General features: G+C 39.5%; 1 protein-coding gene across 3 annotated transcripts in view; it reads right to left on the reverse strand.

The window, feature by feature from the left end:
- Positions 1-17,102, reverse strand: part of ALDH1A2 (aldehyde dehydrogenase 1 family, member A2) — a 56,329-nt gene that overhangs the window by 14,475 nt on the left and 24,752 nt on the right. Inside the window, exons 4-7 of one of the 3 annotated variants that reach the window (XM_010288498.1) lie at positions 15,568-15,697; positions 9,616-9,677; positions 6,760-6,888; positions 6,514-6,627 (exon numbers count right to left, since the gene is read on the reverse strand). In XM_010288498.1, coding sequence (XP_010286800.1) covers positions 6,514-6,627; positions 6,760-6,888; positions 9,616-9,677; positions 15,568-15,697 — 435 coding nt within the window. The remainder of the gene's footprint in view (positions 1-6,513; positions 6,628-6,759; positions 6,889-9,615; positions 9,678-15,567; positions 15,698-17,102) is intronic. The other 2 variants (XM_010288499.1, XM_010288500.1) reach the window with 2 other exon arrangements.

Below are 17,102 nucleotides of genomic sequence, written 5' to 3' on the forward strand. Positions count from 1 at the left end.
ATGTTGGCAGAGAAAGCCTTGACTCCCCGTCCTTGTTTTGAATAGGCTTCAAGATTGATATCAGGAGTATCCCTGGATAGCTTGTGAAGTACCATAACCTTGTAGGCTGCATGGAGGGCGAGGCAGATGTAATTTGGCCCATTTCAAAGAAAACAATTTGTTATTCAGAACAACAACAACAACAACAAAAGATTAGAGAAGCATTTTGCAGCACCCCTGTGCAAAAAAGCTATTTGAACAATATTCCTGCAAGAGTCTGTTTCTGGACTGTGAACTGTATGACGTTAGGCACTGAGAGTGTATCATGATATAGAACATTTGATTGTTCCTTATTTATGCCTTCTGTGTTTGGAAGTTTAATGTCTCTCTCAAGAGGAGGCTTTGCAGTCACATTTTAAATACTTGGTGCAGAAATGCAAAAAAGTCTGTTGCCTTTCATGTCCTCTTAATTTTCTGTTTTCAGACAGAAAGCCGTGTTTCTAAAATGGTACAGGTGGGTTTGCCTGTTACTATTAAAGCACTGGAAGTCTCATGGGTCAAAAGCAAACCTCCAAGGTTTGTGATACCTCCTCAACAGAGGTATGTTGGAATATCTATCCTCTGTCAGAATGTCTGGCTTCTTCGCTCTGAACCTTCCTTTGATCGCAGATACACGTGAAGTCATTAGGGAACACCTCAATGTAGGGGAACAGCAGTCTAGCTGAATGGCGGGTAATTTTCTTGCACACTGCCACAGACAAGACGGTGAAGGTAAGACTGCACAGGAAACTATGTAGATTAAAAGATTCTGTGAACAGTGCAAAAATGTTGTGCCAGAGGACACAAACATCTTCAGTTACTTAGGCATTTTAAGTATCTGGGCTGCCCATCTTCACTGTTACACCTTTCTTAGGATATCTGAGAATATCTGAAGAACAGTGTTTTAAGCTACAAGAGATTGATTAAGTTTTGGGGAGATGCTATGATCAGACAGAGATTTTCTATGTTTTCTGTAATTGCAGTTTTCTTTCTCCAGCTATTGAGGCACTGGATGTCAGTGTTTTGGCAAAACCTTCAAACCCATGCTGCTGCTTACTTTGATTTTTTTTTTTTTTTTTAAATTCCAGATTGTATGCAGAATCTTTCTGAGAAACATTTTATGACCGCCTGGCATGTTCAGGGTGTGTCTCCAGCAAAGACAACTGAATTTTGAAATCTTGACATGAAAAGCAGCAGCTTTATTTGACTGTGCAATGCCCTGGGTGAGGAGCAGCCTTGAAAAGAACATAGTGAAAAGTGCAGCACAAGTAAAAAGGCAATCCCAAACAGAAATTCCTGGAGACAATTATAAGCTATAAATGGCTCATTTGTTCCTTGGGATAAATCCTGGCCCCATGGAAATCCATGGCTAAACTCTTATTAACTTTGACAGGACTGATACACCACCCTATTTGTTTCAGTTTTAAGAAGGCGAATCATTTTGACATGTATCTTTTGTAGGCAACAAGGCACAACAGCTGTCCAAGGACAGCTCCCTAAATTCTACCAAAAACACCAAGGAAGGAAACAACTACTTTTCATTCAGGAGGTACAAGCTGTCCAAGATATGATCAAAAAGACTGAGCAGAAGCAGGAAGGAATAATAATGTAGCTTCCCTAAATTCTCTGTATTTGGAACCGGGCATGTGTGTAGCATGGTAAGCTAACAGACTTCTCAGAACAAGTCAACTCACTGTTAGGATTCTCGTTGCTAAAGTAGCAAACACAAGGTTGTAATTCTTCATGGTACCCAAATCCAGCAAGAGATTACAACTCACTGCTCATGCAGTAGGTAGACATTCTATCTACATCATGTATTGTGACATTCATCTCACTTCGGAAATGAAAGGAGAATCCTGCTGAGTAAATTAGAATCAGTGGTAATACAGCTGTTAGCTACAAACATTTGTTTGGCATGAATCAATCTTGACTCTCCTGTAGTTTGCTTTGATGGTCTCTCTAGTATCTTGTTGACTAATGATGAGATCATGGTTTGTTAATCTAAGTGCATAAAGAAAACATTCTGCCAAGCAAAATGCAGACTCTTTTGCTGGGGTTTATTGCAGTTGTTTATAGACCTTTTGTTTACACAGGCATCCAAACCAATTTGTTGGATATTTATTTGGGTTACTCTACAGAACTGCATGAACACAGACCTGAATCCTATCTTTAATCTGTCTGCATTTTAATGGGTCACAGTTTGAACAAAGTGGAAACCAGCCACTTAGGATACATTTCTTGTTGGCCAGGGCTTCAAATGTTTTGTGTGCTATCTGTAATTCTCATCTTGAGAGCATTTAGCAACTGGAGAGAGTTGTAAGCCACCCTGATTTGGAGGTCACACATTTGTTTTTGAACAGAAGTTATTAGAACTCACTGAAATTTTGCAACAAGCAAAATACAGTTATTTTTATGTGTATAACTTCTTGCTCTCCATAATCATCTCTAATCTTAAGCCCAGAACGTACTGCACCCAGCTATTCCATGTGCACCAGGAACTTGTGGGTATGCAGTTCCTGTTCAAATGGAGCACACGTACAGACATGGCTAGTCAGCTCACAGCAGTCCAAATGGCTGTATTTGCAAAGCCTGTAACTGAATTCACAGATTTGAGTGGAAATAAAAGAAGATGAAGAGTAAAGCAGCTTCTGATGGCTGCTTTTCTCTGCTATTGAAGGCCTCTCACGTTTGCTACTTAGCAAAAGTTCTTTCAGAAAATAAGGTGGTAATATGAAGAACTCCTCTGCAAAAATTGTCCCCTCATCAGCACTTGTCTTGGAAATAAAGAAGGTCCACTGTTCATTTAACTGGGAGGAGAAGAGACTTTTATAACATCTGTACTTCTGAGCTCTGCAGTCCAACAGCAGACACATTGGTAACAGCAGACACAGGAGAATTTCACCCTACAGCTAGGGACCAGAAGGATCAAGGAGAAATACAGTAAAACATCATGAGATACTTAAACTGATTATGGGCTTTCAAGGTAAGATAGGAAAGGGATAGGAGCAAGTGTTGACATGGTCAGATTGGCTGGAAGAAAGATTGGTTTTAGCAGCTTAAGTTTCATCTGATTGTGGAAGATGAGGGGAAAAAAGTGTCAGTTTATCTGACAAAATCTGAGAGGAGATTGCAGTAATTAAGGAGGATCATGGATTAGCCCTGGTTCACTAAAAACAATGCAGTAAAAATAAACACTTTTGTTAAAATGCCCATACCAAACAAGCTGCTGAAGAACAGGAACCAAAGCAAAGAAGCCAAGAAAGCTGCTGGAATCTAAAGGTGGCACAATATTTTTAGGCTTGCTTTCATACTCTGTATGATTTTCTTTCAGTGTGACAGTTGTCAAGTGAAATTCATAGCCTGCTGGGTATCTGCAGAACCCTTCTTCATGAGCTGCAGAGGGAAGACTTTTGAGAGCCATGCAATAGGGGACAGGCAGAGGACCTGATCCATGGGAGGGTGTTTTGTAAGAAGTGGGCAGGCTGAGGGATGGGAGAGTTGGCAGACTACTCTGTGCGTGAGCTAACCCATAAAAGGAGAGGTCAGAAGGAAAGAGGGAGAGAAGTGGAATCAAACAGTGATGGTACCACAGAAAAAGAGGTCTTTATGATTTTTTTACAGATTAATGATTTCAGGGGAATGTGTGAAAAGTAAATAATAATACTTACAACAATTTCAAAGCACTAGAGAATCTAAGAAACAGAAAAGAAATAGTGCAAACTAGACCAGCATCATGAATTAGAAGAAATCAGCATCATAAATTAGAAGTCATTTATGTGTTGTCATTGGACAGCCATGGGCTTGAGGCCTCAAAATAGTCAGGAGTTTCAAGAGGGTGAACTAATGCATGGATGACAAGGCCATTGGTTGCTATTCAGTACAATTGTCCCCATGCACCTTTGGGCTCAGGAAGTCTTTAAATTGTTGATTACCAGAACCTGTGAGGCTACAGCAAGGAAAGGATCACTCTGCACATGCTCTCTTCTTCTATAAGCATCTGTTACTGGTCATGTTGCAAGATAAGGTGCCTAGGCTGGATGGATTTTGGTGTGGCTCTGTCAGGCTTTATTGAGTTAAGGTCATGAACTTGGCCTTTTGGCTCGTATTTCTATGGACTGGGTTCTAAAAATTTTGGAAAACATTAGCATTAATTTTTTGGTAGGCAGGGCAGCCTGGTTTCTGCCTTTAAAAAAAAACTTTGCAGGAAGTAGATAATAGTAGCCTGTTTTTTTTGTGATTTTTACAAGGCAAATGGGGAGTTTTCATTAGCCATAAGTATATACTTCAAAGTATATAGAATTTATATTTTTTTCCAGAAGAACCTCATGGTAAAAACTTGAGAAAAACCTTGTGCTTTGGACATCTAAACTTGAAAATCTTTGCTTTTATGCTGATAGGTTTTATCATTAACTTGCTCAAACTGAAAGTATTAAACTGCCTTAACTAGCACCTGGATGAAACGGGGGAATAGAAGTTAGTATCGTGGCATTTATATATCTGATGGCTATCAGAAGTCCACGTCACTGGAGTGTACAGTTGACAAGCCTCAGATAAGACCAGAGAGACAAAATATTTCCATTATTATTTCATCAGAAATTGAAATCTGTTTTGGAGAAGTCAAAGACTCTATAGTACAGCTCATATCATAGCATTGTGTTTAAAATGTTACAATGTTGACTTGCTGTTACAAAAATTCAGTGTTACAGGAAATCAGAAACAATATGGAATAGTTTACACTAACTCTGCATTAAAATGTTCCATCTGTTCTTGCTTTAGGTTCTTAGAGAATTGCTTTTTCATCTCTGTAATGCTTTTCACTTCCTATTAGTAAGGCTTTTAAAGGTAGGCACTGAGTTAGTATAAAACCCACAGCTTTTGAGTTTAAACGCCTATTAAAACTAAAGCTGTCTGGAACTACAATAAAAATTTATTTTGGCTACAAAAGACAACTTTGAAACCTAACCCATCTGTATTTTTCCTCCTCCAAACAGTGCAACATCCTGTATAATAGAATATTTATCTTAAATAGAGACCACATATCTTTATGAAAACAATTGTTTCAACTTAAATTATGGGGGGTAATCAGCTCATATTAAAATTTTCAGTATTCCAGGATGCTAATATAAATGGGTTACAGGAGATGTAATGACTGGAGTAATTCCACAGAATAATCTGAAATCTGATGTTGCCATTGACTTAGAATATAACCTGTGTATATTATAATCTAAAATACAGTAATTGCAAAACAACCGTGTTTTGGTTGTGTGTGCAAATTAGGTATATGACTGCAGCTACATTTTACTGGTAATTTAGGCTTGTATATGGTGACTTCCAAACTCAGTTACAGGATAATTCCACCAGAATAATTTATTTGAAATAATTGAGCTGCTCTCTGCAATCCCTAGGCGCACCAGGGAGATACCCACACATATCACATGTATCTAGTAGGGCTGCTTGGTCAGTGAATTTATCGACTCAAATCAAAAACAAATTGACTTGCTGCGAAGAGCAGCATCCCTGGGGTGCATAAAGCCTCCCACTGCCACGAGTGGGAGTCAAACATATCAGAGACGGGATCCCTGGGGTTCAGCTCCCTCCGTACAATAGTTTGTCAATAGTTTGAATTGGAAAGGGACGGGTTTAGCACTCTCTAAATATAACCAGCCCTGAAACTCCCACTGAGATTCCTTTCTGTCTGCCTTCAGACAATGAGATAAGGCTCCTTTGCCTGTGACTTCAGTCTGGAGTACCTCTATCATCCCCACCCCAACCCTGATAACAGCCAGCTTTGCACATATTTGAGTGCGAGACACGATCTGAGTTTTGAGGCATTCATTACTCTTTCTGTAGATTACAGCCTTCGTCTTCAGACCGAACCTCCTCCATAACATCTGCATCGTAGACACATAGCAAGACATTTTGGCATGCAGGAAAAAAAGGTCTCCCTTCATCTTCTGGCCAGCTTCTTTCCGTCATTTTGGGAACAGGCACCTTGGACAATCTCCTTTTCTCCCTGCACTCCGTCCTTTTTAGATCTCCTTCTCATCCTCAATATACTTGAATGCTGCATCAAAGTTGAAGTACGTTTGCCCTGGTTTGCCCTCTTCCTCTCCCCCTTTCCCCAAGTATGCCAAGATACACAAATTATGGATGCTAAAGCAGCATTTATGTGTGCTGTGATATACACGGGATGTTCTGCCTACTTGCATGTGATTCACATCCTCATAAGCCCACAGGAAATCCCAGCAATATTTTTCCAGGCATATCTCATCTCCTGTGCTGAGGTGCCGAGCACAGAGCGGGCTGGAGGAAAGGAGCCATTTCTGCTTTGGAAGTACTGTGGTACGTAAGTTTAGCTGGGAAGGACAGACCACTGTTACTTAGATGTAGCTCTTTTACTCAGTGATAGTGAGAAATGTAGCACAAGGACATAATACTACCTCCCTAAGTATTTATACTCACATTTTAGAGTAATATAGCCATGAATCCTCTTACCTCAGTGGATCCAGTAAAAGCAATTTTGTCGATGCCAACATGAGATGCTATGGCTGCACCAACAATTGGACCAAATCCTGGCAAAATATTGACAACTCCTGGTGGAAAGCCAGCCTGTCAAAATAGGCATGAATGAAGGGAAGCATGATTTATGAGAACTGACAGAGCACGTTAAACCAGGCATGTGCTGGTAGTTCCTTCCCCATGAGAAGAGAGAGAGACATTATTCCTGTCAATTATTCTTACCTCCTTGATGAGGGCTCCCATATAGAGAGCGCTGAGTGGTGTTTGTTCTGCTGGTTTAATAACTACTGTATTGCCACAGCACAGAGCTGGAGCAATCTTCCATGCAAACATCAGCAGGGGGAAGTTCCACTGTAGGAAAAAATAAAAGTTGATAGATGGAAAAATATTGCAGTGGTGTTTTGTTTTCAAGATGTCAAGCTGCTACCTCACTTATTTCTCAGGCTGATACTCAACATAAATCTTTCCCGGCACAAAGCAAGGATTTTTTTTGTAATTACTGCCATTAAGAAAGGGACAACAGTGACCTTTTAGGTTTCTCTCCCGTTCAAAGGAATATAACTCCCACCTGCAGTCTTCATAAAAGAATCTTCAGTTATCTGTTAATTTTTTTAGTCACAATTTTTTATTCATTTACTGTTTTGCAGTTGGCATTTTTAATTCCCCCATGACAAATAGTTCTTGCTTCTGATACCTTTGGAAATAACTGTTTGTTCATGCTGAAGCGTTTTTGGATGTAAATTTCCTATCCCTGAATACATCTGAAGATACAAAATTTATACTCAGAATTATACAGTCTTTAATTGACGGGATTACAGTAGAAAAACGCATAAATGTCAGTGGTCAAAACACTTAAATTTATTGGAAACATCTTACTGAGCAATTTATATGGAGGATGTTAAAAGAACAGTAAAAAGTTGAGAAACGCTTTGCTGATGTAAAATTTTGTATCATTAATTGCAACTTCATTTAACTGCAGCAGAAGATGCAGTGTATTATATTAGTTTGATGCACAAACAAGTTGTGGATAAAGGTAAGAGTAACAAGCCTGTGTGCATCAAGGCCTGGTCCTAACAGGTTAAGTGGATAGTCCCGTTGATTTCAGTGGAAATGCCAGAGTAATAAAATAACTGTCTTGACATAATCACTCTTATAAATGCATATAATAATCTCCTTTGGAAAGAAAATAGAAAATATCAGTCACAGAGAGTCAGCCGCTGGCCAGAAGGTGTTATTGCCTGATGCATATCAGCTGCCACTCTTGCAGACATCTCTCTAGCCCCTGGCTAGCTTGAAAAAATACACAACTGTCTGTCCTTCACCGAACACCCAATTTTTCACTCCTTCAGTTGTTTATAAACTCCAGAGACAAAGTGATGTTTTAATTCCATCATCTCCAGTATATAAACCTGGGAGGGGAGCTATAGGGCCCACAGTGTGCTGACAGCCTGCACTTCTAATGGTATTGCAAGGAGAGCTCTGACGAGTTTTATAGAGTAGTATATATCCCTGTTTCTGCTAGAAAGCTGCCAAAGAGCATATGTTCTGATGGGAGCTAGGATGCGGAAGAGGATGAGGAGTTTAGTGCTAGGCTTGCTGTTTAATTTTATTTTTCTAATAACATATTTGCTAGTGTAATGTCTAAGTGCAGGCAGCGGCCCAGGGGTTGTATTCTGTGACTGGTAGCTGTGGAGGAAATATGTAACAGATTAGCAGCAGTGTTAGAATCTATGCATGTAACAGCCACATTGAAGTTCTGGAGAACAAACTTGGGGGAAGAATGAACAAGCATGGTAGATGACTGGGTACCCTGAACAAAGAGTTTTACAAATCTGAACTAAGTAAATGCTGGTTTTGGCATGATCTGGGCCCGTGGCCAGGTTTCTTCAACAGATCTGTCAGTTAAGCTCCATGAGATAAGCCTAAGACACGTCCAGCAACTGTGGGTTAGATGTTGGGGTTGTTATTTTGCAAATGTTTTATCATGTGGCTGGCTGAAGAATGGGGACAGAGCTGTGGAATTGTTCATTTCACAGGACCACTCACAAGTCAAGTTAGGAGAGTGCGTAGGTGTTTGCAGGACGGGTGTAGCCACATACTCTCTGAGTCGTTTGCGTGTTTCTCTGAGTTTCTGCGGAGTGCCAAACACAACAGCCACCCCTTAACAAAGACGTGAAATAATAAAAAATATAAATAGGGAAAAAGGACTTAACATTGTTAATCTTTTCTGGCTGCTCCTCTTTTAATGGAATTGGTGTATGTTGCTGTTTAGTGGCTTTGTGGTTAACATGAACAAATAAATAACATCAACAAAAATTTCAGAGAATGTCCTGATTAGTTCCCCAGTGCTTTGTCAAGGAAAAAAGCTTCCACACAATATTTTAATAGCTATATGTGAGCCTCCCATTGAAATTTCTGCCAAAGCCGGTTAACTGGTTCTTCTGAAAAAGTTAGCTTCTCAGTGTAATTCCCATGCAGTGTTCAGCAAGAGTATAATAAAGATGTATATTGGGGTGTAGAGGGAGTATTAGATTTGATGAAATGCTGTGTTTTTCTCTCATAACAAATAAAACAAACATTTCATGTCTTTTATTAGCTACACAATGTTAATTGTAATGATATGTCTCCTGGAGTTTCCTTTTCTCTTCCAGCCTTGTAAAAGAAATAGCAGGAAAGAATGGAATTAAAATGCATCACATTCTCCCAGGAACTGAGGAGCCTGTTAAATCACAGTAAAAACTAACTAAATAAAAGGACTACCACAGCAAAGCATCATTTTTCCATAAGTTGTGTGAACATCCATAACCACTGACAGCATATTAACACTGTGTTTTGCTTTGCTTGTTTTAATCATGAGAATTCTATGACTTGAGAACTTAACTCCTAATAACAGAGCCTAAACCCTATTAGTATGTTCAAATAAGCATTTGCAGGGAGGCTGTTAAAGATATGTCAACAATATGAGCTCAGCTTTTTTCGTAATGGAAAACACACATAGCTGAGGACCATGTTTTATGTGTCTTTAAAGAGAGCTGGTTCAAATGAAAATAAATAGAAAGCGCTAGTAGAGATACTCACAGGGATGATCTGTCCGCACACTCCGATGGGTTCGTGTCTTGTAAACGTAAAATAATCTCCATCTGAAACAGATGAGTACAGTTACTCTCAAGTGTGGTTTGACTTGGCAGAACAAAAAAAAAAAAAATGGGGGGGGGGGGCTCTAAGGATCAGCCTTTGATGGCAGTAAAAGAAATAAAGAAGTCATGGAAATGTTTTTTCATGAACCAGCATGGGAAACCTAGGTTCAGGAGCAACCTAACTGTTCTTTCTGTAGAACAAAGGAAGCAGGCATCCCATTAGAAAGTAACCTGATTTGTTCCTTGGGAAAGAGGACAAGCTGTACCATGCAGAAAAAGGGCAGTAGCAAGGAAGCCACTTACTGGCCTCTGCTGATTTCAGTGTGAGAGAAGTGAAGGAAGAGTCCCAAAGACAGTTTCCTGAAAGGCATGATTGGAACACAGCAATATAAAGGTATATATAAGCAGATGTGGGATAATGCAGTAACATCCATCTTGCCCATTTGCCATTGAAGACACAGGCAGTTCGAAGTAATGGAATGATATACCACAATCTGTAGATGTGGAACGAAGGGGGAAGCCTGTGACTGATGTGTAATTGAGCATAATCTACTGCAGAAGACAACACTAAGGAGAATGCAAGGCTGATCATGCAACCATGCTTTGATAGCTGACTTGTAGAACAAGGCTTGTATCAGGAATGGCCTCAAGCTAAATAGGCAGTCAGTTTAAGTTGACAGGGAGAAGGTGGATGCAGCTAGAAAATGAGACAACAGAGAATAAGAAAAGTTTGCACAAACCTTCTGTGCAAGGTAGAGGTGAGCAAATAAACAAACAGACCAAGTCACTGGAAACTTGGAAATTATGGGCTTTTCTTACTGGGCTTTTCACAGAAATAAGAACATGGACTAACAAAGATCCTAACAACAAAGATGCAGGAAAAGCAGACTGCATGTTCACAAACAACAGGTGTGGATGGTATGAGGCTAAAGGGAATTAATTAATTAACACTCTGATCTGGTAATTATTTTTAAGGTCCTGAGGAACAAAAATGGCAAAAAACTCCAGGGGTGAGAGGTATCTTTAGTTAAAGCGAGTGCTGTGTTAGATCTGCAGTCCTTAACTAAAGCAATGTTGAGCTCAGGGCAGCCTGACTCTGGTCATGAAATAAATAGATTAGTGATTTGGGGTCGGGCCTGTGGTCTGTGGGAACACTTCACATGGCCCGGCCTGCTCAGAGCGGCAGGTCTCTGTGCTGGCTCATTTTGCACAGCTGGTATAAGTGACTGTCACGGGCTGATGGAGTTCATGCTCTTTCACAAAGCTGCACAGTTGTTGCTGCTTCAGCACTTGCCTGTGGTCTGGGAGTACATGCTGAGGTTATACATGCTGTGATACGATGTAGGTTCTTTCTTCGCAGTTGATAAAGAGCAGGAAAATGACCTGCTGTATGTGGGGACCAGTTAAGGTACTGTCTAACCATCAGCCTTGTTAGTGTGCAAAGTAGATTTACAGCACTGTTGTACCTAAATTGAGTCTTGTAGCTGTATAAACTAGCCCAGGCTCAAACCACCTCTGAGTTAAGATCAAATGTTTTTTAGTGAGGCTGCAACTGAAGGAGAGGCTATGCCTAAAGGCATGAGCTGAATGTGCCCTTTGGCCTGTCGTGCTTGGTCGTCTAGAAAAACTTGAATCTCTTTACTTAGAAAAATCATTTCAGCCAAGTATGTGGAATAATGAGAAGGTTACCTAGGCTCGATCACAGGAGATGATTTACCAGGATAGGAAATGGTCAGACAGAGGAAGGGAGTAAGAGGAGGGAGGTTACAGTGCTTTTGCTCCCATTGTCACTGTCCAGTGCAGGGGTATGTGCTTTCACATGGTGTGAAAGCATGTGGGCAGCTGTGGCCTCTACCTGTTCAGCCCAGAGCTGCAGCCAGCCTTGTTCAATACTGAGGAAAGATCTAACTTCACAACAGAGAGTACATTTTGGGAACCTGCTGCAATGTCCTGTGCTATACATCTGGTAACAATAAATGGGTTAATCCATAAAGCTTCTTGGGTTTAAGTAAAGACTTCAACTGGAATTTGATGAGAAATAACTTATTTTCAGGTCTGCTTATTTCTGCACATCTACTTTACAGGATTTGCTCAGTGGAAACCTGAGCTAGAGTAGCTAATACAAACCTGAGCTAGAGTAGCTAATACATCAGCTGGGGGCCAGACACAGAATAATGATGAGAAAGGTAATAATGGTCTGCAACCAAGACAAGGGACAGAACAGAGGCAATAAAGGAGGGGGAGAAATGAGGTTTTTATCAGGAAAAGGAGGGAGAAAATAGTTGATCAGTCCATTTGCTCTGTGTTGACAAAATGTCATTGCACCTTTTTGATCTCTAGATGCTTAACAACTTGCCAGTGCAGATGAGAATATTTGTTTCAAAAACTGAGATGATCAGTTTGATTTTCTAGGTTCTCTTTCTCAGATGCTATCAGTGGTTCACAGACCACAGGAAGAATCATCAGACCAGACAGAAGTAAAGTAGAAGTCAAAATACAGAGAAGTATATACAGGCAAAACTGTCTCAAGTGCTCAAGAGGCACATAGAGGAGTCTGCTAAAAATACCAGCTTGTACTTGGTAGTGCTGTGAGAGGTGGATTCTCATCCAGAAGGATGGTGGCAACATAACAGTAACACAGTTACGTTAGCACTGTCTGACTTTAGATTGTCACTGCATAATCTTGGCCACATGTCTGCTTGCTTCATAACATGAAGTTATAGATAACCTGAACCTGCTTGCCAAGTCAGACAAATGGTGGTTAATTCTACCGAACGTAGGCAGAACATTTTTTCCGCAGAGCAGTACCTCCCATGCAGAGTTGCTTGCCCTGCTTTCTTCCACTAGACTCGAGACAGCTGCCCTTTTTGACGCCTACTTCCAAAGTTCATCATCCACAGACTTACTGTTAAGATGGGATTTTTGAGGTTGCTTTCTAACAATATCTTCGTGAACACAAGTAACTTGAAGTTACTCAGAAGCTTCAGATGCCTTTGGACAGGCCAAAGATGTATCTAAGAGTTGCCTTGTCCATAATGTAAAATAAGCTGTTACCATGGCAAAATAACTGGAGGTTGATGAAGTCAATCACTTTTTCTGAACAGTGAGCATAGAAAGCTCCCCTGTGCTCAGAAATTAATTAGGAGACTTTTAAAACATTTTAGAGTTTTAAGATTAGTTTATACAAGTCATGCTAATGACAATTATTCTAAGATGCTGTTGCTGATGATCGTCGCTCTTATCCTTCTACTAGCTGGCAGCCAAAAGAACATTGCCCGAGAGGAATCTGACAGTCTGATCCCACATCCAGTCTAAATATTTGTCTTAAAAGTGGGTTTTTTTGAATATTCTCAGCTGATGTAAATTGGTATTCTTCAGTCCTCACCGATATTAATAGAGCCAGATCAATTTGCAGCTGCTTAGCACCTGGCCCAAAGATTTTTATTTTTTAATCAGAAAGAAGGCCCCATTTATCCAGGGATCTTACTTTGGGACAGCAATACCTTTACAGATGTGTTTGCTCAGATTTCCATCACAAGTCTCTGTCTTGGATATTTTATTTGCGTAACAACCGTAACACAGTCACATGCCTCATATAGCAGGACATAGCAAACAAGTGGGTGAGAAGAGTTGAGTTGGTTCTTTAAGCTGTATCATATCATATATTGATTTCAAGATACATTTTTGCTTGCATTCAGTTTATTAGTTTAACAGTTTCTAGTCTAGCCTCCTTCTGTTTTAATTTAAATCATCAAGGCTTTACGCATGGGAGCAAGCAAAGGGCAGTGTGAAGGTTTTAGCAGCTCTGGGACCAAAAGGAATGTGACTGTATAACGCACTGTTCTTCTTCCACTTGTCTATCACTTGCCTATTTTTATTCTAGAGGAGAAGAAAACCTCAACAGAAACAGATGAAAGATTGGGAGGTTTCAGATTTATTACCACACTGAACAGAAAGAGAAGGAGATTTAATAGGGTTTTTATTTTGGTTTTGTTGTCGTGTTTTGTTTCGTTTCCTTTGATGAGCTGATGGTAAGTGAATGTGAAGAGCATCATTGTTTAACACCTGTCTTCCTCTAAAATAGCTTTAAAAGAATGACAAATTTATGGTGTGAAACTAGAGGAGTACAGAGGAGTGTTAAACAAAGAGGAAGAACTTATTGATACCCTGAAAATCTGTGTATGGACTTACGATTCTACACTAGTGATAACTGTGTTTGTTAGCACTGAAGTTTGCATTTTAGGAAGGCATGCTGAAAATGTGCCTTCCTCTTCCCCAGCATAGCCCACCTCACTGAAAAAAATCAGGGTTTTCATCTGATAAAATACTTAAGGACAAGAATAAACAGAGAATATTTATTCTCCTTAACCTGGCAGTGCCTTTTGGTGACTGACCTAAATTCTGTGTACCTGCGGGGCTAATGAGTGAGGGGAAGCATTCACTGACCAGGGAGAAAGGGATTAGGGAACAGGAAATTTGCTGCATATATGAATTTATGATGTACTCTGCGCTTTTGCATGTTTAAATGTGAAGTGCAAGCAGCAAAACCAGGATTTATGAATCTCAGCCTAAATGACTGTAAAAATCTTCAAGAGTCCTTACAGGAGAGACTATACCTGAAATATTAATATTGTCATTTCTTTGGTGAAAATATACTAGTGATGATAAATATCAGTCAGTACACACGGCGATTTTCAAAGCTGAAACACCATGATGAGTAACACTGCAGTAAGAGTTACATGATCTGTTTTCCTCCTGAAAATGTTGGGGCCACATTTTCAATTTTATCTGCTTGCCTAACTTTGATAGTTTTGTGCTTTGCTGTACAGAGGCAAGCTAGGGTACTGCAGATATCATGTTACATAATGTAATTTTATGGAAATAGATGGGCAACAGCAAAATTCATTTACTTATGAGTGTGCCTTCCTGTTCTCCTTCAGTAAAGTGTAATAAACATGCATGTGCAATGAACAGTGTGCACCATGAAGCCAGAAAGAATCCATAGAATAAATGTTGCTTTTCCTTACTGTTTTTCCAAAGATGTACTTTATGCAGACAAAAGATGAGTACATTTATCTTAATGACCACACCTGCATAAAATCAGTCTTTGCTATCATGTGCCATTTTTGCATAACTATAGCAGTTGTTACATCTAGTCCAGACTGCAAATGAATATGTTTGCAACAGAAAATGCAGCCTGTATTTGTTAAAACAGCTGGGCAGCAGGAAGAGACTTGTTAAATAGAAGTAATGGTAAGGATTTTTTCTTATCTCTTTAGCAAAAAATAAGAGCAAAATAACTAACTTCCTAGTACTCATAAAGATTTATCTCATACATACAACATAAAACTCATCCCACTGAATAATTTGAAGACACATATATAACAAAATATATGATAGGTATGTACAGTTCTGTACAATAACATTACAAACTCTTTCAAAGTATAAATGGATTTGGAGCCAGTGTTAGTCCCAAGTAAAATGATTTGCATAGGCAGTAAGAAGACATATATAAACAAGATGTTTACGTAAGCATGCCGTTTCTTAAACAGGCAGCTAACACTATTTTCCTGTGTTCCAAGGTATTTGTCAGGCTTATACCACATCCATTTTTGTAAGTGTAACAATATTTACATGTAGGTATTGAGCTATCTCCTTCTCAGATGGACACATGAAAAGAAACGAAACACTCTTTGAGATGTGCATGTAGGGCAAAACAATAGCAGGTCCTCTAGTCCAGCCCTTGCTGACTTTTAAACATCTGCTGCAGCAACATACTACGCAGTGTGAGAACAAAGCAAGCTTCTCTTCTACCTTTCACAAAGCTGTAATCTATTAAGCCATTTGGCCACAAGAAGGTTTAGGTGCATACCTGTGCTTTAATCCCCCTTACCTACAGGAATGGTCATTCCATGGATTTTGTCTGCCCAACCAGCATAATACCTCAGGGTTTTTATGACTCCCTGAAGATCTACATAGAATGCTTGCAAGAAAGGTTTGCCACTGTTCAGTGATTCCATAGTCTAGAGGACAAGAAAAAGTTAAGAGAGGTAAGCACAGTAGCATTTTTAGACTGTTGTACTTAAGTATTCACTGTCCTAACAGCTCTTCAATCATGACAAAGAATTTAATGAAGACCAACCACTTACGCCTTGGCATAGTCTTAATCCAGAAGGTTCAGAACAACTATGTGATCCCCTTTGTTACTTTTTTTTGCAAATGTGAAAAAAAAAGCATTTTCCTTAAAAAAAAATCTGCTTACTTCTGGAGTATTCTGGAATGACTGTGATTTTAAGAATGTATGTGTGTGTATCTGTCTGTCTTGTATGTTTGTGTGTGCATCCACATGCATGTACATGTGCCTGTGTGTATTTTGGACCTAACAGCCACTGTGTTTGGTCCAGATATACAAATGCTAAATTGCTTTAATCAGGAGCCAAGATAAAAATGCCTGTCAAATTAGGTTCTGTTATGTTAATGATAACAGCTGAGAAGGGGCTCCTTGTAACCCCATATTAATGATCTGAATCCATAAAGAGAAGAGTGGACATATCCCTCTTTATATAATTGATGTGAATATAAAAATTTCTCAGTATGGCTGCCAGGACTCCTGCTGAGGTCTGAGATATCTATACTGTACAGCCAGTTTATTTATTGCCATCAAATAAACAAACTGTCCTGTAGGGAAGCTCATAAATTAACAAGCTAATGTCCTTATTTTTAAGTTAATATTCCTATTTTTAAAAGTATCTTATAAGCTATCCTCTTAGGGGTTCCTAAGATCATTTAGCAAAAAGGATCCAATAAAATATCCTGAGATGTTGAGTAGCTTAATTCATTCTCAATAGCTGTCTAATAGAAATCACTAAGAATGGGCAAAGTACGCCCACGTGTAACACACCAACCGTCAAATGAGTTTCTATAGAGAAGAATGGAGGCCTAATTCTGCACTGACTTATATCCCCAAGAGCAATTAATGGTATTGCCTGCAGTGCAATTCAGTAAAGAACTTGGCTCTAGAAATAAAAATCAAATGACAGGCAGAGTAAACTTGATTTGCTGTGCACTTCCTTCTCCCTGTGGCGATTTTACAGTATACACTGGTGGTAAGATGATTTAAGTGTTGACAAAGCTGGAATTAAGATGTCCACCAGCTTAGTTCAAAGCACTTGACATGCGGAAAACGATATTAACAATGCCACCCGTTAGACGGCTTCATACATGAGCGAAATAGTGCAGTACCCAGAATTACCTTGCCAGTTGAGTGTCAGTAAGCATTTCACCTGCCTTTTCATTAATATCTGCACAACTCACTTCACCCAGTCTTCCATTTTTTATTTTAGAAAAGTTACAAGTGCGCATAACAGGCATATATGTGGGTGCACACTCGTTCATTTGTCTAATGTCCAATTTAAAGCTCATTTGAGT

The sequence above is a fragment of the Phaethon lepturus genome, unplaced genomic scaffold, assembly GCF_000687285.1.
Source record: "Phaethon lepturus isolate BGI_N335 unplaced genomic scaffold, ASM68728v1 scaffold5226, whole genome shotgun sequence".
Classification (NCBI taxonomy): Eukaryota; Metazoa; Chordata; class Aves; order Phaethontiformes; family Phaethontidae; genus Phaethon; species Phaethon lepturus.